General features: G+C 37.2%; 1 protein-coding gene across 1 annotated transcript in view; it reads left to right on the forward strand.

Annotated features, from left to right (window-relative positions):
- Nucleotides 1–25,188, forward strand: part of gabrg1 (gamma-aminobutyric acid type A receptor subunit gamma1) — an 80,984-nt gene that overhangs the window by 17,686 nt on the left and 38,110 nt on the right. The window contains exons 2-3 of the mRNA XM_028803095.2: nucleotides 8,079–8,239; nucleotides 9,889–9,956. Coding sequence (XP_028658928.2) covers nucleotides 8,079–8,239; nucleotides 9,889–9,956 — 229 coding nt within the window. The remainder of the gene's footprint in view (nucleotides 1–8,078; nucleotides 8,240–9,888; nucleotides 9,957–25,188) is intronic.

Genomic DNA, 25,188 nt, shown 5'->3' on the forward strand with positions numbered 1-25,188 from the left:
TTTTTTTTCTGAGTTTTTGTTTTTGGTGGTTTTCAGTGATACTTTTCGCTTATTTCTCATCAACATTTGAAAAACATCCATTGGAATTTAACTCATTGTCACCCTTCTATAGAAACGGCAGACACGAAAAAACGATAACAGTTCATATTAGAAAAAAAAAACTTTACATTTTTGCAGCTCTCGATTGTGGCAAAAAGAAAAAAGATGTTGCCAGTGAATTCAGAATTTCGCTATCGCTATTGACGCTGCCAACTTTCCTGAAAGACCAAGCAAAAAAAAGAAGAAAAATCTCAGGTTGCAAACGTATGTGAACTGCTGCATTTGAAGACGTCAAAAAAGCAGTTTTTATGTGGTTCAATGATGCTCGTTCAAGAAGCATTCCTATTAATGCGGCACTCATTCAAGAAAATGTCAGGTTTGTAAACTCTCTTGGAACCTCCCTCAACTAGACAGCACGCAGACGAGCATCCCGAAGTCCAAACTCCCCGTCTATGGAAGACTGTGTATCTGTTGCTGAGGCAACATCCAGCTCCAAGCTGTGCTGTGCTGCGTCTCTCAGCTATGCTGCATCTCTCCGCCAAAGCAAACAGAAAAGATATCGATGGGCAATATGCAAGGAACATTGTAAATGCAGGGAACAGGATCACTTGATCACTGATCTGCTGTGTCTGTGTATAGCAGAGTGGCAGAACATGCTACAATAAATAAGTGTCGTTCCTGTTTCATGCTGAATAAATCTGGTTTTGCTAAAGTCCTGAGACTCAGCCTCGTGTTTTGGGGTGCAAGACAGAGACTTATAGCACGACCCCAATCTTTTATGATTTGCTTCTGTGTCCCTCCCTGTGAGCCTGTTGTTACCCTGCCATGGCAACGGACAAACAATCTTCCACAGACGCGGCAATTGGGACGCACTTCAGCATGTCATTACCGCTGGGTGAGGAGTGGGGGGGTCTCAAAAGAGTTCAGAAATCTCACAATATGTAGAAGAAAAGGATGATTCGGCTCCCGATTGATAACTTTGCTGCCCACAACATGCTTCCACATTTAGGCAATGTTTGTGTTGAATTCCTCCCACCCAATTGCAGGGCAGTGCTTCAGCCACTGGATTTGGGCATCATTCGCACCCTGAAAGTGCATTATTGCAAGGAAATGCTGAGAAAAATTCTCATCAGCATAACTTGTAGGCAGGAGGAGATTAAAATTAACGCAAAAGAAGCTATTGAAATGATTGCAAACTTTTGGCCGCAAGTTAAAGAAAGCACTGTAGTAACAAAATACAGAATCTCATTACAAAGAAATTTTCGTTACAACGAAATATTTTTTAGGTCCCTGGGAGTTCGTTGTAATGGAATTTTACCTGTATATATATCTATACTAATAAAAGGCAAAGCCCTCACTGACTCACTGACTGACTGACTGACTCACTCATCACTAATTCTCCAACTTCCCGTGTAGGTAGAAGGCTGAAATTTGGCAGGCTCATTCCTTACAGCTTACTTACAAAAGTTAGGCAGGTTTCATTTCGAAATTCTACGCGTAATGGTCATAACTGGAACCTGTTTTTTGTCCATATACTCTAATGAAGGAGGCGGAGTCACGTATCGCGTCATCACGTATTACGCCTCCTACGTAATCACGTGAAGTGAAAACAAGGAAGAGATTTACAGCACGAGTCAAACGCGGGAACGAAGGTAAATGACATTAATTGTTGAGTGTCTTTTAATACTGTGTAAGCATACATATTAACAGATGTGCAATTAAACATTTGCATTTACAGGGTGATTTCTCAGGCTTAAAGCTCGAAGTGATCACTCGAGTGAAGGCAGCTTCACAAAAAAAACAGATCCTTAACAAATTGTTATTGGTATGTTTTCCCTCAATTTTAAAAGGTTTTCTTTTCTTCTTAATAAAAATTTAAAAGCAGAACTTCGCCGGTGCGAACCGCGGGGATTTGAGCGACTGACGCATACAGACATGTTCATGAGTGCAGGTACTTCGGAAAGAAAGCACCGTGTAAACCTAAAGTTTAAATTAAGTTCATAGACCTACAAAAGGTTGCCATTGATTTCAGGCAAGATTGCTTTTCTCCTGTACAACTATACGTTGCATTCTCAAGAGTGTGCTTGCACGGCTTGGTCATATTACAACCGGAGTGCTGAACTGACAACGTGATATACAAACAAAAATCGTAAAAACAGGATTAAATAAAAAGGCTGCTTCCGTTGGCAAAGCAACGAAAAAGGAAGACCTTATATGACGTTCGTTTATAAAACAGCAGAGAGGCTGTGTGAAGTCAGCTTCACAAAAAAACAGATCCTTAACAAATTGTTATTGGTAGATTTTCACTCAATTTAAAAAGGTTTTCTTCTTAATAAAAATTTAAAAGCAGTACTTTGCCGCTGCAAAGCACGGGGATGTATATATATAGATAGATAGATAGATAGAGATATAGATAGATAGATATATATATATATATAGATAGATAGAGATATAGATAGATAGATAGATAGATAGATAGATAGATAGATAGAGATATATATATATATATAGATATATGTGTATGTATGTAGATATGTATATATGTGTATATATATATATGTAGATATGTAAATATGTATACGTATATATATGTGTCTGTATGTGTGTATATATATATATATATATATATATATATATATATATATATATATACAGTAATCCCTCGCTACTTCGCGGTTCACTTTTCGCGGATTCATGACTTCGCGGGTTTTTAAATACAAGTGATTGCCCGCCTATCGCGGAAGTTATGTTCCAGACCCATCAGCAACAGGAGAAAATCCGCGATATAGAAAGACCATATAAATAAACATTTTTATAGTTTAAGCCTTAAAATACCCATCCCACATGCTTTAAACACATGTAAACTTATAAAACACACTTTGTTAACACATATGATATGTGGATGTCGGGCTAAGGATATGAGTAACATCTCACTATTATAAAACATTTTAACTTCACGCAAGACAAGACAGTGAGACAGGAAAATTGGTAATGTACAAGCAGCACAAAGCCAGCACAAAGTCCACTTCTCCTTAGCGTTCATTCAGCTCCCCACCCCCTTGACAATGCGAAGTGGCAGGAGCGTACTGCGCTTCCGGGGAGGGGGGGTTTGAGCGAAGGTGCGTTCAGCTCTCACACACCCACACACACACACACACACGCACACACACACACACACTCCTCCTTCCGAACGCGCAGAGCGACAAGCAGGCATTTTGGCAGAAGCAGCACAAAGTCCATTTCTGCTCAGCGTGAGTTCAGCTGCCCCCCTTCACAAAGCGAGTGCAGACTCATTGACGTCTGATCGCTGTGTGCAGTGTTGGTCTGAGGTGTTTAAGAATGTAGAAACTGTTTAAGAGCATAGGAAGTGTTTATAAGAGTGTGGGAAAGGTTAACAAGAGAGTGAGAAAGGTTTATAAGAGTGTGGGAAGGGTTTATAAAGCCTCAAAATATGTATAAATAATAAAATAAATATAGGTCGCTACTTCGCGGATTTTCACCTATCGCGGGGGGCTCTGGAACGTAACCCCCGCGATAGGTGAGGGATTACTGTATATATATATGTGTGTGTCTATGTATGTATGTGTGTATATGTATGTGTATATATATGTTGATATATGTATGTATATGTGGATGTGTATATGTATATATATATATATGTATATATGTAGGTATGTGTATATGTAGATATGTATATAAAAGTATATATGTTTATGTATATATATGTTTATATAACCTCTTTAACACACTACTTCTCCGCTGCGAAGCGCGGGTATTTTGCTAGTATATATATATATATATATATATATATATATATATATATATATATAGTAAGTGAATGGACACTTGAGGGCGCTGTTGCCCCGTGAAACCCAACAGACAGATGCAGACACAGGTTTAAAAGCACCAAGAAGTATTTTAATTTTCTTCCTAATTAGTGCCTCCAAAACACCACAGCCACAATAAGCACACAATGAATAAACAATTCTCCTGCTCTCCTCCCAGCAGCTCTGTTACACTCCCTCCCAACTCCGGCTGGCTTGCTGGGTCTCCACCAATCCTTTATATAGTCCTTGACCTGGAAGTGCTGACAAGTCACGTGAACAGAAGAGGAGAAGCACATCAGATGGAGAATTACATTTTTCTTTCAGCCCGGAAGTACTTCAGTCCTTCTGTCCCCATGACTTGGGAGTACTTCCAGGCTATATTGGAAACCGAAATCCCCTTATCTCCCTGCAGTGTCCCCTGGTGGGACCCACTGTACCCAGCAGGGCTGTGAAGCCGAACTCCATCTCCCATAATGCCCTGCGGGAATCTGGAGCACCGCTAAGCTACAGAGAAGTTGCCATCTAGCGTCCTGGGGGTTCCGTCTGGTTTGAGCTGCCGGCCGTCCCTCACCATATATATATTCACATCTGTAGACCACCTTTGTGACACTGATGAGGTTCCACCCTTGCAGGACAACTTTAACATTGTCTTCACCTTTCTCATCCACATCCAAGAAAATATGCCCAAGGACAACTGACCCCACCCCACCACCCAGATAAAGTTCTGCCCCTTCCGATCCCAGCCCTATAAAGCCAGCCCGTTCCCAGAAGGTGGCGTTAGATAATAACGGATGCTAGTAAAGCTCATGAATGGCTACTTTAGTGCTAAAATCTTAAAATATTTCTTTTTTGAGCCATTTCTCGCCTTGTCTTTTTTGTTACGATTAAAAGTGGTTACCAGGGTGGTACCCCAACATTTTTTGGCACCTTGAGTTGTCTGCTTACCTGGCTTACCCTTACAATACGTATTTACTTATACATAAGTATGATTGTTGCTTCCTTGTTAACAATAAAATAGGAATGTACTAAAATTATGTCATATTATTAACAAATGTATTTGGACAGCAGTAAAAAAATGTAGTTACTGATGTCTGCCATTCCATAATTGTCAACATTATCTTACAACGCCACGTTTAAATTGCCTACTTTTCCTGGCTAATTTGGTAGGCCCATTCCTCTTACAATCTAGTGTTAAATGGGACATTTTGCTGAGGTGACAGTGAGTCTGACTGAAACTAGTTTGCTGCAGAAGTTTCACTCAGAAAGTCAAACTGTTATATTTGCAGTATTTTGACAGTCTCAATTTCACAAAACAATAAGGTTGATAAATTGCCACTTGGCAACAGTTGGAACAAGTATGCTTTCCATTTAAACTGGTCACAGTATAATTTTAATGGCTAATGTACCACTACCAAACAATATTAGTTTCGCCAATAAAAACATTGTGATCTGAAAAATACATGTTATAATGTCAGAAAAATTTGGAGTGCCGTGAGCTGCCCTATTTAATGTTGTTCCATTAGTGACTTTGCTTTCATATTGAAAATATGATTGTGCAATACTTGTATGTCTTGTTCCTGTGCTTGTCACAACTGATGTTATCAAGCTGGTATTGTGTCTTTAAATGCTGGATGAACTGGAACGGTCAAGAGGAGAGAGAGGGCTTTGGTGACATCTGATTAGTTGATGTTTTCTAGGCTGAAGATGGAAGTGAAGATATGTTAGAATGCTCTATAGCACTCAGTTTCTTCCTGTATATTCCTTAAACATTGGACCCTATGTGCAGACTATGTTTGCACCTGTGACAATGTGTTGGCATTTGGGTTATAACCATTATAGCAAAAATAAAACTAAGATAAAATGGTATAATATAATTAAAACACTAACCAATCTGAAACAGAAAATAACATTGATGACCCCTTGTACCTTGACATTTTCAGAACCCCCAACAGCTGTTTTATGAGCAGCAGAATTTAAGCTAGTCTAAATCTATGTATCCAATGGTGGATGAACTGTGTATTATTGAGAATAAAAATGATAAAGTCTAAATATGGAGGGGGTGCTTAATGTCTAATGTAGAAACATAACAGTAAACTTCATTACTTAACAATAATTGTATCAAAAATACTGTGAGGGAAGACCTAGTCAAGGTTGGGGATAATTTTATGTGGTGCAGAACACGGATATAAAATGCTTCTGTAAAGATTGCACTGGCACTGATTACTTATATGGTCCTCTAGTGTAACTGATACATCATCACACAAGAGCATAATGTAGGGGTGAACAGCATCAGCCTTGGATGGCCACAGTGGCTGAAGGTTTTTGTTTGTATCCAATTCCTTAATTAGACGCCAATCTTTGCCAATTACGGATCTTCTTTAATTTCATGGCTTCATAGTGCTTTCATTCTGCCATGTCGGGTCATTCTTATACCATTTCCTGGGATATCATCCAAATGATTTGAAGCGTAAAACTGATGAGTAATTCTTAATCCTTCACTTGTTTTTCTTCAGTTTCCTTCTAAAATATTTTATTAAACCAGATAGATCACAGTGTATACACACAGGTGGAAACGAGTTACAAGGAAAACTGCTGGTTATTTTGTCGTTTGCATTCTATTGCTAATAAAGAGCCATTTAAAACAGTGTATGCAGGTGGATAACACTGAAATAAGCAATTAAGGCTGTGGGGAATCTTAAATAACTAAAATAAACCATAAACATGTTGCTTGAGCAATAAACATTTCAACAGCAATAACTGAGTTCTAATTAAGGAACTGAGTTGGAACAAAAATCCGCAGCCACCACAGCCCTCCAGAACCAGCATTACTCACCACTGTAATGGAATAGGCATTGGGGAGAATAATTGGTAGCAGAGGAGCCCACTGAGTTATAAATGTCACCCTTCTACTCAGTATAATGGGTGGGTAATTTGCACAGTATTGTATTGTAGAATTGTATTAAAGTGTTATATGAGAAAAGGAGGGTGGAGGAATTATGGATGATTCTTTTATACTTTGGTGGGTAGCACATATAACATTCTGCCAGTTAGACAGTTAGCCCCAGAGAAGAAGCCAGGTTTATATTTTTGTCTGTGTCACAAACTCCGCAAAGAGCCATAGCAAGGTTTGGGGCAGCCACCCATATATTTGGTTTCCTGGCTGCAAATTGAGGATTAGTGCTAGCACTGCTGTGCACAAAACTGAGTCCAAAACAGAACTGAGGGAATAGGGAAAAGGTGGAGGCTTTTAAAGGGGAAGACAGGAAGTGAGGTCAAAGGGGTCGGGTTCATGAGGGTCTTCAACCATAGGCTCGAGCCCAGATGTGACATCACAGGGGCCGGAGGCGGCAAGGTCTTCTTCCATAGGCTCGGACCCGGAAGTGACATCAAGAGGGCCTGGTGGAATCTCCCATGAATGGTCTGCAGGAAAGGGAGAAAAAGAGTCAGTGCACTCTGTCAAATGGGTCTGGTCTGATTCGGAATTGCCCATACTCAAGCCCTTTAGCTGCCTCCCATGCGCACGTGTGTAACACTGTTTATTTGATACTTTGTACTTTAATGTGTTATCCCTGCATTTGAACCTTCTTGACTTTGTTTTTGGTTATCAGTACTGCTCAAAAGTGCCCCCTTTAGGCCACCGTACTTTGCATGTTGATAGAACCTAATTTTAGTGTCATGGCAGGTTTTTTACTAACCTTGGCAGCAATGAGTGCCAGATTGATCATCAGTGAAACACACACAACAATTCATGCATATCAGGACTATTTAGAGTACCCAATTAACCTAAGATGTATGTCTTTGGGATGATGGGGGATGGCGAAGCTGTGGAAATCCTCACACAAATATAGAGAGAAAATGTATAATAATGTGATTTTTCAAGGAAAATAATGAAAATGGATAAATAGAAGTATATTATTTAAAGATCTAATACATTAACATTATGTATCTGTCTCTGGTTAGGGTACATCTTATCTTATTGCATTTGATAATTAACTCTTTGATCTTATCTTAATTAACTATGGCAGCTGAATATTGAAACATCTTATTTTCTTTTACACAAAGAAAAAATCAGACAGACCTTACACCTTTACCTTATAAATGTTTCTATGACAAAATAATGAGAATGTCAGTCTTACATTGTTAAATATGTACTGTAAATGCTGTACTATATTCAATAACTATTTAACGTTTTTTCTCTTATATTACTTCAAGTCTGTCTTTTGGGCCAAGCAAAATAGATGAAGAAGATTATGAAGATGTCCCTATTAATAAAACATGGGTTTTAGCTCCCAAAGTACATGAAAGTGAAGTCACCTTAATTCTGAATAAATTACTTCAAGGATATGACAACAAACTCAGACCAGATATAGGAGGTAAATACTTTGCGTTTTTTTTCATTATGATGTTTGCACATTTAGACATTTTCTGGAACAAAATATATAGTATATTTGATTCTGACCATTTAAAATTAGCATTTTTTATCAGTACATACAACATCCATTTAGCCTTTTATTTCATGCTGAAGTATGAAGATTCATAAAACATGTTACAGATAAATGCTTGCCTTTATATAGTGGTAAGAGCTTTAACAACCAACAGATATAATATTAAGTTCAGGATGTAAGATATGTACAGTATGTTCATCTGAAAAATAATTAAAATGTGACGTATTCGGAAAGGATTCTTCATTGCATTAAACAGTGGTTGGTTGGTTGCAGGTGAAGTTGTATACATGCTGAAAAGATAATCAATATTAGGGAATATAAGCAATCAGTTTGTCATACCCTGCTCGGAAATGCCAAAAAAAGTGTGCCAAGAAAGATCTACATTATTGGTTGAAAAGCTGCAATACTTTAAAATGTTGCTTAGCTCGGACTTCGTATAGTGAATGTGAACTTGACTGGATCTGCATACAAAGATATAATTATTACCATACGTAGTACAATAAACATAATCAGAGATGTGGCAATGCACTTAAAATAAAAACAGAATATTTTAACTGCATTATTGAATAATTTATAATGTTGACATTCTTGAATAAGACTTTTCAATAGTTGCAGGTTACTAAGACACCTAGGGATTAAAAATACGTATGCTAAATCACCACTAAATCATCACCAGATGTATGTTACTTATAAGCTTCATACTGAAGATGTAAATAAAATGAAGCTATTAATTGTAAGTAAATATTAAACATGTAAAATATACTGGTCCTAATTTTATCATTTAGGCTGCAGTTTGACATAAACATTTTAGTTTATCTTTTGAAGATGGTTTCCAGTTACTTTTTAAACCTTGCATCTTGAATATGATATAATATAATATCTACACTCTCTATATAAAATCCTAAGCCTAAAAGTACAATGGATTTATGTGACGTTTTTATGTCACGTTTCTTGTCACGCTTTAAATCGGGCTTATTTTAAAACCTGCATATATATTTTTGGTATCATTCTTTTCAGAATTTATCGAAGTTTAATGGGATGTTGATGTTGTTAGATTTTCAGATTCTTATTCTGTTTTTAAATTCTAAACTAAAAAATATCAAGAACTCGCATCCCGTGAAACTAGGCTTTGTGCCAAGAGATTTAGCCACGCCCAGGGCCGGAAATAAAAGAGAAAGAGTAGGACAGCTGCTGTACAGGCTTTTAAATGTTCGAAGCGCTGCACAAGATGCGGATCAGGCGGCATGGCAGCAGCTGCAAGCCAGCAGCTGATCGAGCAAAGAGGAGGTAAATGTATTTGTTTCCCATTGTATCACCTCTTCACAATGCGAGAGGCAGAGACACAAATTAGCGCAGACCAGGTGTTGATTGGAGGTTGGCAAGCGGAGTGAGCAGGGAGCGAACCCCCTAGTAATATAATATAATATAAGTAAAAAAACCTAACTGAAGGCATTTGTGTCTTGCAAAGCTCTAATCAATTGTATTGTGCCACTCTCTCTGACAGTTTAACAGAAATGTACTTACTTGCTTTAGTTTAGAAAATAATCTTGATAAGTTTGTCATGTTTCTGTTCTCAGTAAGGCCAACAATAATTGAAACTGGAGTTTATGTGAACAGTATTGGACCAGTGGATCCTATTAACATGGTAAGTGAGCTTGACTCTTTTATGCACTTAATAACTGTATGTAAGATTCATTTCTGAAATTAACAAAAAGGATATACAAAACCTAGAATGTCAGCATTTTTTCATTTTCAGTAAATGTTGGTATCTTCAAATAAATAAAAAATAAATTACTTTGAATACAGCTGGAAAACATATCTTCTGTTCCATCTAGTGATGCTCTGTAGGTAAGAGGAATCAAAGAGCAAATGCAGGGCTGATAGTTTGTGTTTAAAGCACTGCAGAGGTGAGGCATGATAAGTAGTGGGAGCTGTCTGTGATAACACTGGAGAAAGTGCATATGGGTGACAGGCAGAGACAGCAGCATTGACAGAAAAGGCAGGACAACAAAATGAAATTAAAAAAGCTCCACAAGCAGACCCTGCATTTATTATTTTGCAGGCAGATATAGAAACAACTGCAGGCAACTCCAACTAGAAAGTAATAAAATAAGGAGGTTCATTCAACTGTTTCAAATTCTGCTGTCAGACCCTTTTAATTCAGCAGTCAAGAATTTAGTTTGTACAGTATAGTACGCTTGGCTTTCACAGACTCTAGGAGCTGGGGACGTTAAAGTGCCTGCTGTCCGCCATAAAATGCAGTCCTCTAGTTCAGCATCTGAGAGATATGTGCATAAGCACTGAAGATGTTCCAATGCAATCCTGTCCAAACAAGAGGCTTTATGCACTGAGAAGCTACTCTAACATATGCAATGATTTTCATTGGACACGTTTTTAATTTTATTTTTCTTCAGAATTATTGACATTGGGAGAGCACAGAGGTGCAGCTGGCTTTTAGGGCTTCAGTCCAATTAGAATGCAAATACATGTTATTAGGTATTTAAGTTAGTAAACAGAATATATGGCCATTTTACTATTTTGCAGCTTCTGATAACCTGCAGGATAAGGTTTGTACTAGAAGTTTGAAAAAAATAAGATGGTTGGAAGAATATTGCCCTTACTGGTATCTCAAATGCATATGGAAATACATCTATGTAAAAATAAACTTCATAGAATATATAGGTGGAAATAATTTTTAATAATACAGGGTGACTAGTTAACTGGCATTTTTAAGAACACCTTCAATACCCCTCTGAGTGAACGGATTTCACCATCTGCTTTAAAAGGACAATAATCATCCCATGCCAAAGGAAACAGAACTGGACTGTATCAATGACTACAGACCAATGGTGCTCCTTTCCACTGTTATGAAATGTTTATAAGGCAGGTGCTAGGACTCTTAAATATAATATTCCAGATAGACTGGACCACCTCCAGTTTATATATCAGCACAGCTGGTTCACAGATAATTTCATATCCCTTGTACTTTATACCATTCTGGCACAAATGGATAAAAAGTGCTACTATGCCGGAATACTCTCAAAAGACTACAGTCCAGCATGTAACAATTGATACTGACCTCAAAGCTCCCAGACATGAGCATTAGTGCCACCATCTGGAAATGGATTTTAGACTTCCTTACTCACAGAATCCTGGCAGCATTACATCCTCCATGCTAATCATTAATACAAGTACCCTCAGGATACCATGGTGAGCACCCAGCTGTACTCCATGTTCTAATGGCTACATAATCAAACACAGCTCCAGCCCCATTGTTAAATTTGTTGATGAAATTATCACCATAGGCCTGATTACTAACAATGATGAAACCTTCATACAGCAGCATCAGGACAATAATCTTTTTCTCTTAACATCATCAAAATGAATCAGGAAATCATAGACTTTAGGATGCAAAAGGCTGGATACACTTCATTCTTCACTCACAGTGGAAACAGTAACTATGATTCACATCATTAAGTGGGAACAACACATCTTGTCTAGACTCAGATGGCTTACCATTGCCTTTACTTCCTTAGACATCTGAGGAAAACCTGGATATCTCCATATATGTTGAAAAACGTCTACAGTTGGACAGTGCCTGAATAACTTTCTGGTATGACATCTGCTCAGCTTAGGACAGCAAAGAGAAATGCAGTGAGGTCAACACAGAATAGTAATGTGACACAGTGCCTTCTGTTGAGGACATATATAAAATATGCTGCCTTAGAAGGACAAACAGTATTACTAAAGATATGAGACTTTCTGAAGTCCATTTTCTCCATCTTCTATGCTGGCCTAGTACTCGCACCACTTGTCATGTTTCAGCCAGGGCTGGGGTTCAAATGAATGTTTGATCTCTCTTTCATTCATTTTTGATTCTTAATACGTTGATTGTGTGCATCTTTATGATTTTTTTTTTTCTATGTATATAAGCTGCCTTTATGTTTTACGTGTTTTTTGATTGGTCTCTCAAGAGGTGGGGCCACCTTCGAAGTTTGATTTGGATGTACAGTATTGCGATTTTGCTTTGTTTGGAATTGCCTTTACAGGCATTGCATACTTTTTCTGCTCATCGAAGCTTTGCAGTATTGTGACAGCATTTTTGTAATTTTTTTTTAAATTTTAGTATGATTTTTCAAGGACATTTTGTGCCTGGCTGGGGTTTGGTGGTATACCCTCCCTCTAGTGGGCATTTTTGGAAGTGCTTTTGGAACATTCTTGAGTGCTTGGGACTCCTAGTACCAGTAGTTGCAGAGACAGTTTTTATCTAAGGTCGCTCAGCACCCACTCATGTGACACATACTTGTTTTAGTGTATGGACAGAAAATTGCATTAAACATATAGTGTTCTATTAATTGTCTTACTGTTGCTAGTCTGAGAGAAATATGCAAGTAAGAATTTTATTGTTCAATATAAGGAGTTTTCAAAGATCAAATTTATACATAATTTCCAGAACAGACTTTTCATATTTTTGGCTATATACCTTCTATTCTTTCAATGAAACAAATAACCTTATGTTCAATGAGGAAGAGTTCACTTTTTCTTTATAAATGTTGGGTGCTTTGCAGATTTTCATTTTAAACTTGTAAACGATGACAAGTGTCTGGTTGCCCAATATCTAAGCTTATCTGATTTATATTTTATAATTTTGGGTTCCCTGTGACAGGAAAAAAAACTCTGAGGCAGAGTTTCAAAGAAAATGCTCTATCTGAAACTTGCAAATAAAATGAAAAAGCTAAAATGGCAGAAAGAACACAGAAATTGGGCAGTGGATGACTAGAAAAGCATATTATCGCCATATCCCATAGTTGTATTTTCATTGTTGTAGATCATACTGGTATTTGGCATGTATTAAAAGAATCAGCCAACTGAGGACCTGTGAGGTGTTTGTTTTTCAAACTGCAGACTCTGATGCACTTATCCTCTTGTGCAGTTGTGCATCAGGTCCTTTCCCTTCCTTTTCTTTCCTGGTTAGAGTCAGTTTGCCTTCTCTCTAGACAGTAATAGACACAGTTGTACGAAATCGTAAGTTTCTTGGCAATCTGTCACATGAAATAACCTTAATTTTGCAAAACAACAAAATAATTGTACTTCCTGAAAAAGATCCTTCATTGTGGTCATTTTGCAACAAAGAACTGAACTTTTGTAATGCCAGTACCTTGCAAACTAATATCATAATCCAGGCTTATCATGTTTGTTTATTTTTTTTTACAATTGTTCTTGCCCTTCAAAATTATTTGCATATAGTTCCATATAGTTTTGAAGGTCAAGCAAGCTATTGGTAAAATGTATATTTGTTTCCCTTGTGTTTATACCAGTGTTAAATATCATTTAAGTTCTCCCATGGCTTAATGTGTTGCACTATTCTAAGATAGCTGCTGTTTGCACCATCATTGCTAGGATTTATTACTCGGAGCTTGCAAAATGTGATGTCATTACCGCAATGCCATAAACTTTAGTGTCTTCCACTTCCTCATCATTCAAGATTAGATTTACAAATGAATAACATTTAGTGTCATTCTTTTTGTTAATCCTTGTCTCTTGAGTTAGTTTGGTATCTGGGAATCAGTCTGTCAATGCACATGTCTTCAACTGCAGCCCAAACCACAATTCACCAGACCCTTATAACTCCTCCTGCAGGTGGTGGGCCCCCTGGAGGATAGACTTCATGGTGCTCATTTGGGTTGTTTCTGTCCAGATCACATGGGAAAGGCCCAACCACCAGGTGCTTGTTGACGAAAAGGGGTCTGGCTCCACACTTCATAATTTTTATGGACAGAGTGGAGTGGAGCGGAGTGGAGAGTGTACCATTCGGTGACCTCAGGATTGCATTTCTTCTTTTTGCTGATGATGTAGTCCAGCTGGCTTCATTGGATTGTGACTTCAGACGCATACTTGGGCAATTTGCATCTTAGTATGAATCCGATAGAAGGAGCATCGGCACCTCCAAGTCTGAGGTCACGATTCTCAGCTGGAAAAAGGTGAAGTGCCCTCTCATGGTTGTGGAGAATGTGCAGGGGTTTAAGTATCTCAGCAACTTATTCATGAGTGAGGAAAGAATAGAATGGGGGACAGATGGGTGGATCAGAGTGGAGTTTGCAGTAATGAAGACATTTGGCTGGTCAGTCTTGGTAAAGAGAGATCTGAGCCAAAAGGCAAAGGTATTGATTTACTGGTCAATTTACGTTCCTGTTCTCACCTTTGGGCAAAATTTTGGGTTATGACCAAAAGAACTAGATCGTGGATACAAGTGGCACAAATGAGCTTCCTTCACAGGGTGCCCAGGCTCTGCCTTAAAGATAGGGTGAGGAGCTCAAAGTAGAGCTCCTGCCACTCTGCATCGAAAGCAGCCGGTTGAAATGGTTTGGGAATCAGATTAGGATTCCTTCTAAAAGCCCCCCAGGGATCTCAGGACTAACCCAGGGAATGCTGGAGAGATTAATCTCCTTAAATCTTAAGGTTTACCAATAGGAGAATGGGGTAATTATTAAAATAGATTTAAAATAGTAATTTTAAAGAACATTTTCATTGTTAGTAAAGTACATTTACTTACCTCAACTTACACTTGTATTTAGGTTGCTGGCTTGATAAATAATTCTTAAAAGAAAAGGTGTAATGAAAAATAACAAAATAGGTAATTTGTATTATGTTTTGATTAATCTGTAAAAGGGGTTAAAGGGATACTATTTAGTTTAATCCTTTATGTTATTCTTTGAATACTGTCTCCCAGTGCCCCATACTACAAAACATCTAAATCAGATCTACAGACTCTATCAACCATCCACCAGCTCCATTTTTTTCTTTACTTTAACTATTGCCACCACTTCCTTTCTGTAAATTATTAAATAAAAAATTATAATGGTGAGGAAACACCTAAAGATCATTACAATATAGCAGTTAATACATTCACTTACTGTACCTTGTTTCTGAGACATGAACAAAATCTCAATGCTTCAAATTATATAAAAGAAAGATGGGCAGCGACTTTATATCTTCTAGACCCAAGGACCAAAAAGCCACTTAGCAGCTTGAGTGTCCTTAACTTATTTAGCTCATCATGAGTGATTTGGTCTGGGTTTCATAAATGTATTACAGGTATGTGAAGTGTCCTGGTGCCAATGTTTTTGTGAATGGCTATATTATATTTCTTTGAAGGCTACGTCAGTACACTTGATGCTTTTTAGATGCACCACAAGCAAAAAAGAAAAAATATTAATAATGAAACATAAACATTTCATCTACTTACAAATGTATTTGAATATTTGTACTCTAATTTATGTATGATTTGGCAGTCCTAGCATCTGCTTAACTTCTTTTCTTCATGTTTTTTATTGACCTATTATAATTTTAACTGTTGCTGGTAGTTGGTACACAGATGTCAAAAGAGTCCTGTTTCAGCATATTTTGTTTTATTAATTAATTTAATAATAATGTAATTCAGATTCTGATACTTTTCTGCATGTTTCAGAGAATAAGGTCTTCAAATAACATTATTGTGAACTCTGAGTGTAAGTAGGCAAACTCAGCATTCAGGTTACACTTCTTAATGGTTTATTATATAGATTAGTCTTCATGTTTCACATATGGAATAACTGAATGAATAATTACATTATAATGATCTCAAAAGGGTCAAAATTATTTAACAGGCACTTTGACCCAAATATACTTATAAACAATATACATAGAATACATTAAACTTAATAGCAAAAAAATTCAAAGTTATTAAATAATGGAGAAAAAAAACCCAAATTACATCAAAGGAAGCTTACTACTACAGTTACTTGGAAAGCTAGATGAAAAATAGAAGGATTGCTGGTCAAAAGAGTCAATACAGCTGTATATTTTCACGAGGGGGCAAAGAAAAGAATTGCTGTTTGTTACATTCAACTGACAGCTGCTGCACTCACACGTGTCTTTCAAGCCAGAGTGCGCAAACTATGAAGCCAGCAATATGTCTGGTCCCACAGGAAGTGTAAAGACAGCCTGGCAGCAGCAAAGCTCTGTATATTATGAAAAGGTTAAAAATAAATAAAAGATTTGTTTTGCTTTGGTGGTTAACTAATATGGAACTTTTATTCTGAAATTTTATTTGGAACCAAAATGTGTTCAGTCTATGTGAAAATGTAAATAAATAAACGTTGGTTACTATAGGCTCCAAGGGTGAGATTTACAGAACTTGCATACACACAAAAAGAAGGACGAAACAAACATCATAAGATTCATAAAAAACTTGACGGGAGAACATGTGGATATGCTAAGTGCACATTGGACCACAGTTCAAACACCTACAATCGATATCACATAACACATTTATTATAAGAATGAACATACAGACATAGTAATGATAATATGAACTTTTGCTTTTTCATTAAATGTTGGTAATTTGTTTAATGCATATAAATCAGGCACTCATTTTACAAAAGTACTTAAACTGATCCTGTTAAAACAGTAATATTTACAAAAAAATAATATTCCCACATTTACATTTTCTGTTATATTCTGCCCTTCTGTTTTATCAAGAAAGATCTTGTCATATTAGCTTTATATTTAATTACGTTTCAAATTTGAACTAAAGTAACGTTGACATTTTTACGCTTACTGTAATCCTATTTTGCTTCCTCAGATGCAAGGCAGGAAAAATCTCTGGACAGGGTAACAGCTCATCACAGAGTGAACACACACACACGCAATCACGCACACACACACACATATCAGAGGCCAATTAAGCTTTGTCAGTCTACTTAACCTGCATGTCTTTGGACTGTGGAAGGAAATAAGAGCATACTACAATTTTAACAATACAAGATTAAGTAATAAACTGACTTTATTACACTAGATGTTGCTATTAATGCAATTACAGTTAAGCCCACTAAAGTTGCAAAATAATTAATATTATTTTTATTTACATTTGTTCAGGCATTTGTTTTTCAGAAAGAAAAACTAGTTTCAGAGAAAATTTTCATCTTCAAAATAGGCATAGCTAACAATGTATTTTGCATAGTGTTAGACTATGTAACATGCCTATTTATGGACATTGGTTATAATGTTCACTGCATTTTACTTAGAAGAAAAAATTCAAGCACAGAACATGTGACAAAAAGCTCTGACAGTTATTTTTTTGTATTTGGTGCACTGTATTAAGGGGAAATTGTCTATTCTCTTGACCTTTTTTTTTGCTTTACACTATTATTCCTCTGCGGTGGGCTGGCGCCCTGCACGGGATTTGTTTCTGCCTTGCACCCTGTGCTGGCTGGGATTGGCTCCAGCAGACCCCATGACCCTGTGTTAGGATATAGCGGGTTGAAAAATGACTGACTGACTGATTATTATGCCACCTCCATTATGCTAACAGTGGGTTTTACATTCATAGATATTCATCTGAAGTAAATGGCAAAATGTTAAACTCAACTAAAAAAATCTTCAGTAAACCCCTGTCTTCATAACCCTGTGCATAGCTGAGCTACCTGGAAAACATCTTGTGCCTTTTATAAAACTCACCTGCAATGTTCCTCATCTGGCATTGGTTGAAGCTACATTGCTGTGTTTCACATTTGCATTTTTTTGATGTTTTCCATGTCTTTCTGCAGGACGTGTGCTTTTTAAATGTTTAAATAGGATGATTGTATTGCCACTGTGATCCTTATTCACACAAACATTGCATCAGGCTCTATTTTTTCCAGTCTGAAGAGTAGCACCTTATATATATTTTCGGTCAGCCATTGTCTTACATAATCTGCATTTGTCTGAGGGGCTTGGGTTTATGGCCATCTTGTGTCACAGTACGTCTGCTCATTTCAGTACATGTGAGTGGAAGGTGTGTTAGTACATTATATGTCTTTGCAAGAAACTTGCTATCCTTTCTTAGAGAAAAAAATAATAATCAGTGTTTTTAATGGTACTGAATACCATAAGAGTACAGCTCAAGCATCAAAGTATCGATTACGGTATTATGGATTAGCCCATCCCTAGTTATAGGAGTTAGGAGTAAATAAGAGTGCTATTGCATCAAACAAGGATTTTTGTTTATCATTGGCTGAGCTTTCAAAGTAGCAACTTCCTTTAATATATGACATGCCTTATGGAAACAGTAGTATTTCAGCAGTGACATTAAGTTTATTGGATTAACAGAAAATATGCAATATGCATCATAACAAAATTAGACAGGTGCATAAATTTGGGCACCCCAACAGAGATATTATATCAATACTTAGTTGAGCTGCCTTTTGCAAATATAACAGCCTCTAGATGCCTCCTATAGTCTTTGAGGAGTGTCTGGATTCTGGATGGAGGTATTTTTGACCATTCTTCCATACAAAATCTCTCCAGTTCAGTTAAATTTGATGGCTGCCGAGCATGGACAGCCTGCTTCAAATCATCCCATAGATTTTTTATAATATTCAAGTCAGGGGACTGTGACGGCCATTCCAGAACATTGTACTTCTCCCTCTGTATGAATGCCTTTGCAGATTTTGAACTGTGTTTTGGGTCATTGTCTTGTTGGAATATCCAACCCCTGCGTAACTCCAACTTTTTGACTGATGCTTGAATATTATCCTGAAGAATTTGTTGATATTGGGTTGAATTCATCCGACCCTTGACTTTAACAAGGGCCCCAGTCCCTGAACTAGCCACACAGCCCCACAGCATGATGGAACCTCCACCCAATGTGACAGTAGGTAGCAGGTGTTTTTCTTGGAATGCGGTGTTCTTCTTCTGCCATGCAAAGCGCTTTTTGTTATGACCAGATAACTCAATTTTTGTCTCATCAGTCCAAAGCACTTTGTTCCAAAATTAATCTGGATTGTCTAAATGAGCATTTGCATACAATAAGCGATGCTGTTTGTGGTGTGCGTGCAGAAAGGGCTTCTTTCTCATCACCCTGCCATACAGATGTTCTTTGTGCAAATTGCACTGAATTGTAGAACGATGTACAGATGTTCTTGCAGGTCTTTGGAAGTGATCTGTGGGTTGTCTGTAACCATTCTCACAATCCTGCGCATATGCTGCTCCTGTATTTTTCTTGGCCTGCCAGACCTGGGTTTAACAGCAACTGTGCCTGTGGCCTTGCATTTCCTGATTACATTCCTTACAGTTGAAACTGACAGTTTAAACCTCTGAGATAGCTTTTTGTAGCCTTCCCCTAAACCATGATACTGAACAATCTTTGTCTTCTGATCTTTTGAGAATTGCTTTGAGGATCCCTTGCTGTCACTCTTCAGAGGAGAGTCAAAGGGAAGCACAACTTGCAATTGACCACCTTAAATACCTTTTCTCATGATTTGACACACCTGTCTATGAAGTTCAAGGCTTAACGAGTTAATCCAACCAATTTGGTGTTGCATTTAATCAGTATTGAGCAGTTAAATGCGTTCAAATCAGCAGAATTACAAGGGTACCCAAATTTTTGCACAGTCAGTTTTTCACATTTGATTTAATTTCATACAACTAAATACTGCTTCACTGAAAATCTTTGTACGGAAAACACCCCAGTACTCCGATGTTCCTAGGAAATGAAAGACATACCACTGTTATCTTTTTTGTTGAAAGTAGAGTAAATTATTATGCAGGCTGAGAGGGGTTCCCAAACTTTTTCATATCAAAGTAAGTTGGCACTTGTGAACTCACCTGAAATAGCAGCTCCTGAGTGGTTTATTTAACACATCGTCACAATAATACCTAATGTTTTTAATGAAGACGTAACTAATAGGAAGCTAAATGTGCGATCAGGAAAGCTGGAATATGTGACTCAAAGTCTATGTTCGCTTTAAAGACCCTTTAAAGAGATAAAGATTCTCTGCAGAAGTGACATACTACACCAAGCTAAAGTTACCTTGACATTTGACATTCTTTTGACATTTGGACTTTGAGGCTTCATTTTTTTTCAGACATAATAAGCCTCAAAGTCCGAATAGCAAATGAATGTCAAGTGTCAAGCTAACTTTACCTTGGTCAGTATCACTTACAAAAAATGTAAGGGCTGTCACAAAATTCACAAGTAGTATTCTATACATGTCAAGCTAACTTTACACTGGTACAGAACCACTTGGTGACATTTGTTTCATTATATTTTGAAAGGTTCCAAAAAACATGTTATTTTTAAAAATAATGAGGACTTCTCCTATATATAATGCATGCAGCGGTCTATATTTCTACTTCAAATATGTTCAGTATGCTAAAAAAATAGTATGTTTGTGTGTTCTTCCTTTTTTATTATGTAAGAGAATTATCAACCCTGTAAGTCCTTGAAAGGTAGTTGAATATAATCTAAGACGTTAAAAATGACTGAATTGTTTGATTAGAACAATTAATAAAGACCCAGTGTATATTAAGGTGCCTGTCATATAGATTATATCTCTGCCACTGGTCCTCTTTTATAAAACAAAATCTTGTCACTCTGATTGATAGATATGCATGTGTGTGGTTAAGACAAGCATTTACTGTAAACATGCGCAACTCATGTACACACCTACAAGACATGAGCTGACTTCAGTGCAGCAAGACATGCTGCTAACCCTAAACACATAAAAGTAAATTGATACAGATAAGAAGTGGGGAAACGGGGAAAAACAACACAGTGCTCCAGTTATCATATCATTCATATGCCGTACAAGCTGCTATGCATATGTACTACACTGTTTGCAATGACTCATTAGGAAACTCAGTTTTTATATTAGTAAAATAACTTCATATATAATTTAATGTCAATGTCAGTTTATTTATGTAGCACTTTTAATGCAACATCATTAGTGCTGTAGCTAAAGTGCTTTCATAGAACATAAAATACATAAAACGTAATACAACCAACAATAAAGTGAAAACTAATGAGAAAGATGATTGGATTACCAGTATCACTGAAGATCACGAAAAGCTAAGTCTAGCGTTAAACAAATCAATTGAAGGTGCATCGTTAATGTAGTAAGGAAAAGAATTCCACAAACATGGTGCAGCAGCTGCAAAACTCCTGTCACCCTTAGTTTTACACTTAGTACAAGAGACCACAAGAGACAGCTGACTGGCAGAACTAAGCTATCGTGATGGGTGATGTAAAACATACAATTCAGATAAACAGGTGGGAGCATTCCCATGTAAAGATTTCAAAACTAGCAGCATAATTTTAAAATCAATTCTAAAACAAACTGGTAATCTGTGTAACAAAGCCGAAATTGGGGATACAGAGACAAACTTTCATGCCCCAACCAAAAAACTAGCAGCAGCATTTTGGACCTACTGCAACCTGTGTATCAGGGATTTGCTTATCTCAGAATACAACTAGTTGCAGTAATCAAGTCAAGAAAAAATAAAAGCATGAGTAACTCTGAAGATGCTTAGGTGATATATAAAGGCTTAACCTTGGCTAAAAGACAAAGCTGGACAAACAACAAAACAGAATTAATCGGATTTATTTATCAAGAATTTTCTCTGAAGTTCATTAATGCCCTGAACTGTCTGCTTTGCACTGCACTTGCTCACTACTATTAAATTTTAGTTCCTACAGAAACAAAATGGGTCCATTTCCACAGGAAATTTCCACACCTTTACCCTAGAGCTGGAGCACCCACAAAATTTAATTCATGTTCTATTGTTACATCACTTTTAAAAATGCTTTGTCGTAGTGAAAAAAGTCTTTCAGTTCAGCAGGAAGGACAAGAGTGGTCTGCTAGTATTATTCATGTTAACCTGTCCGTTTAGTCTTTTGTACAAGGGGATGAGAAAAAACTAATTCTCACATGCACTGTGATATCCTCACTTGAACGATTCTGCATCATTGTTCAGAACTGTATATTGGCTTATGAATAAACTAGGAAAATATGCACATGATGATGATTCAACTTTATTGTCATTGTACAGGTACAACAAAATATATTTATCACATATCCGCTGGGGTCAGAGCACAGGGTCAGCTATTGTACATTACAAAACATTTGAAATTAAAGGAGAGTTACAATTTGACCACAATGATAAACAAATAATAAAGTGCACCTTCAGAGTAATGGACTTCAGGAACAATGGACTCCAATTAAACACATAAAGATTATTTTTTGGAAAAAAATAGTGATAAAAATTTTAATATAACAAAACACACAAAGTAGAAAGTTATATAATAAGTGACTAAAGAAATCCACACATACACACAAATGGAACGTATTTCACCTAACAAAGCTTGTATCATTCCCATCAATCAGATCAGACCAAGTACCTAACTAAAGCTCAGAGCCACTCTTTTTTCTGCCACAGTCTGATAGAAATTGACTGCATTTTTAAAAAAAGGTACATTCACTTGTGATCAGGTCAACCAAATCAAACAGCAAGATGGTGAAAAACAAATAGCAACACGTCATCATACACTGTGCGGGTGGGGCAGTCAGTGAGAGTCCAGTGCAGTCTCTGACTTGTCATTATGTTGACCCTGGAAGTGCATTTGAATGTGCAGAAGTAATTATTCTGACTAAATTATTCCCAGATACAATCTAGATAGAAAATATATGATTGTGATAGGTTTAAAAATGGGGTTGAAGTTTGAAAAACAGGCTCTTACCTGATTCTGTTTTATGGTGCACTTTTGTTATGTTTGTTTTTGTTTTTTTGGATTAACCATGTCTGCCAAAGTGTTCAAAATCCATGAGAACAGTGCAGTAAAATGCACGATTAACTGGGGCAACTTTTTGAAAATCATTATTTTTCTTCTGGACTCTACACAATAATGTAAAATGTGATGACACATGAAGGAATTTACCACTTGGCGCCTCCATTTATTATTGTATTGTAATAATCCACTTTACCCATACCAAATGGCATATAACAGACATATGTACTGCATGGTGGACTGCAAACTTTAACACTGAGGTCCACTTAGATTATTTAGATTGCAGCCTGTCTTAGATGGGTAGCACAGGTAGTGAAAAATAACAAAGTTAAATTCAACATTTTTTTCAAGATGAATTCTAATTTTATATTAATAGCAGCAAGTAGTGACATTTCGGAAAAACTAATTTATGTAAACCAGAAATAGAGATGCATAAAGATGCAACAAGAATTATTTTATAATGCATTGAATCATGCAGTGTCTTGTGATTGCCACACTGCACACTGTGATGCCACTATATTTTGGGATAATTAGGTTGTGACGTTTTGTTAATGAGAACTTATTTAAAAAAATTGACGAACAACACAAGGGAAAAATTAATAAAAATGTTGACAAGTCTGTTGTGAGGCTGTAAGGCACTTTCATCAGTACAACTCAGATACACACCAATAATATTGCAGATTGTACAGATTTAGGCAAAGAGGTAGCCTACCAAAGTTCTTCTTTCTGCAAGGAGGCTTGCAAATCAGAGAGAAAGAATGAGGTAAGCCTGATTGTATGAACATTATGCTTATGTAGCACAACCTCATTAGATATGATAAGCTGGCACCTAGGATGGTTGCAACAATACATTAGTAACTTCATTGCTAGTGGACTGAACCTCATATAATAATTTAGGTTCTAATGTGAAATACTTGCTCAAGTTAATCCCGTACTCCATACCAATACAAAACTTAAATGTTTAAAATACTATAGCTTCCCTCTCACTTCAATCTGTTGAAGAGGGATTAAGTATTCCTAACATGTGAGAAGATGATGAGCACCATTACGGGGTGTACCAGCCCCTCAACCCATCCCCTCTCCCCCAAGACACATCTACCACAGACACAGTGCTTGCTTCAAATCCAGTTCTTTTATTTAACAACTAAAGTGTACCTTGTACAAATTTCTTCCCCATACTGCCATAAAGTGTTCCAACACCAGACAGTATAGTACAACATGGAACTTTCTTCAGCCTTTTGTTCTCTGCAATCTCCTTCACTCCACCCATGTGAGTGTTCTTTGTCTTCTCTCCCAATTCCAATTCCCAAGGCCCAGTGGAGGACTCCGTTGCACAACCTGTTGCCTCCGGGAAGCAGCTCCAGGTCAGGCCAGACCACATAAGTCATAGTGCAGTGACAGAACCCAGGAATTGACTATAACTCCCATGTTTCCCTGTGAGCTTGGCAGACGGGGTGCTGCTGCCTAGTGTAGAGAGGGACACTCTGCCCATGGCAGACAGTCATGCACTGTCTTGTCCTTCCAGCCTCCCAAGCCCAACCACTGTGTTTTCTCATGGCCGCTTAGACTCTATCCCTGGTGAAGTAGATACAGCAGTGTCACTTCGGGTTGATGTCATGGCACAAACTGGGAATATCACAGCTCCATCACTGCTCTTACACTAGGATGGCCTCCTGTCCAGGCAAGGGAGTGGGGTCCATCTTGGCTAGGATGATGGTTTGTCCCTCACAGCTGTGACATAAACAACAAGTATAGAGGCCACAATTGGAAAACCTCTGGTGTTAGAAAGTGTCTATAAAATTGTGCATCTATTATGGACTTTTATCATATTTTATTGTGTAAAAGTGTGAATGAGATTATATCCTACTGATTTGAAGAGAGAGGGATGACAAAAATACTAACTGCTTTAAATGAAATCCATGGAGAATGTAGAGAAAGCATTAGAAATGTTTTTTTTCTTTTTAAAAAGAGAAGAGCATTGATGCAGTACATACAGACACAGGGTAATGGTAGGTGAGTGCGTCAGGCAGAAAAAAAAAGCAGTGAAGCAACAAGAATATCTGAACGGGTTTAATAAAGAAACTATTGATAACAAGGAAGATAGTTTAATCGCTTTGCTTTCATTTTCTCAATCTATTTTTCAAACTAAGAATACATAAAGAAGTACTGCTAACATACTAATTTGAATAGACCAGAGAAAATTTTTGATAGCTGTTGGAAAACAGAATGTTCTAACCTTTGAGTAATTAGTGAAAAATGTAAAAGAGATGCATGATCATATAAAGGAACTCAC

Source organism: Erpetoichthys calabaricus, chromosome 5, assembly GCF_900747795.2.
Source record: "Erpetoichthys calabaricus chromosome 5, fErpCal1.3, whole genome shotgun sequence".
Lineage (NCBI taxonomy): Eukaryota > Metazoa > Chordata > Cladistia > Polypteriformes > Polypteridae > Erpetoichthys > Erpetoichthys calabaricus.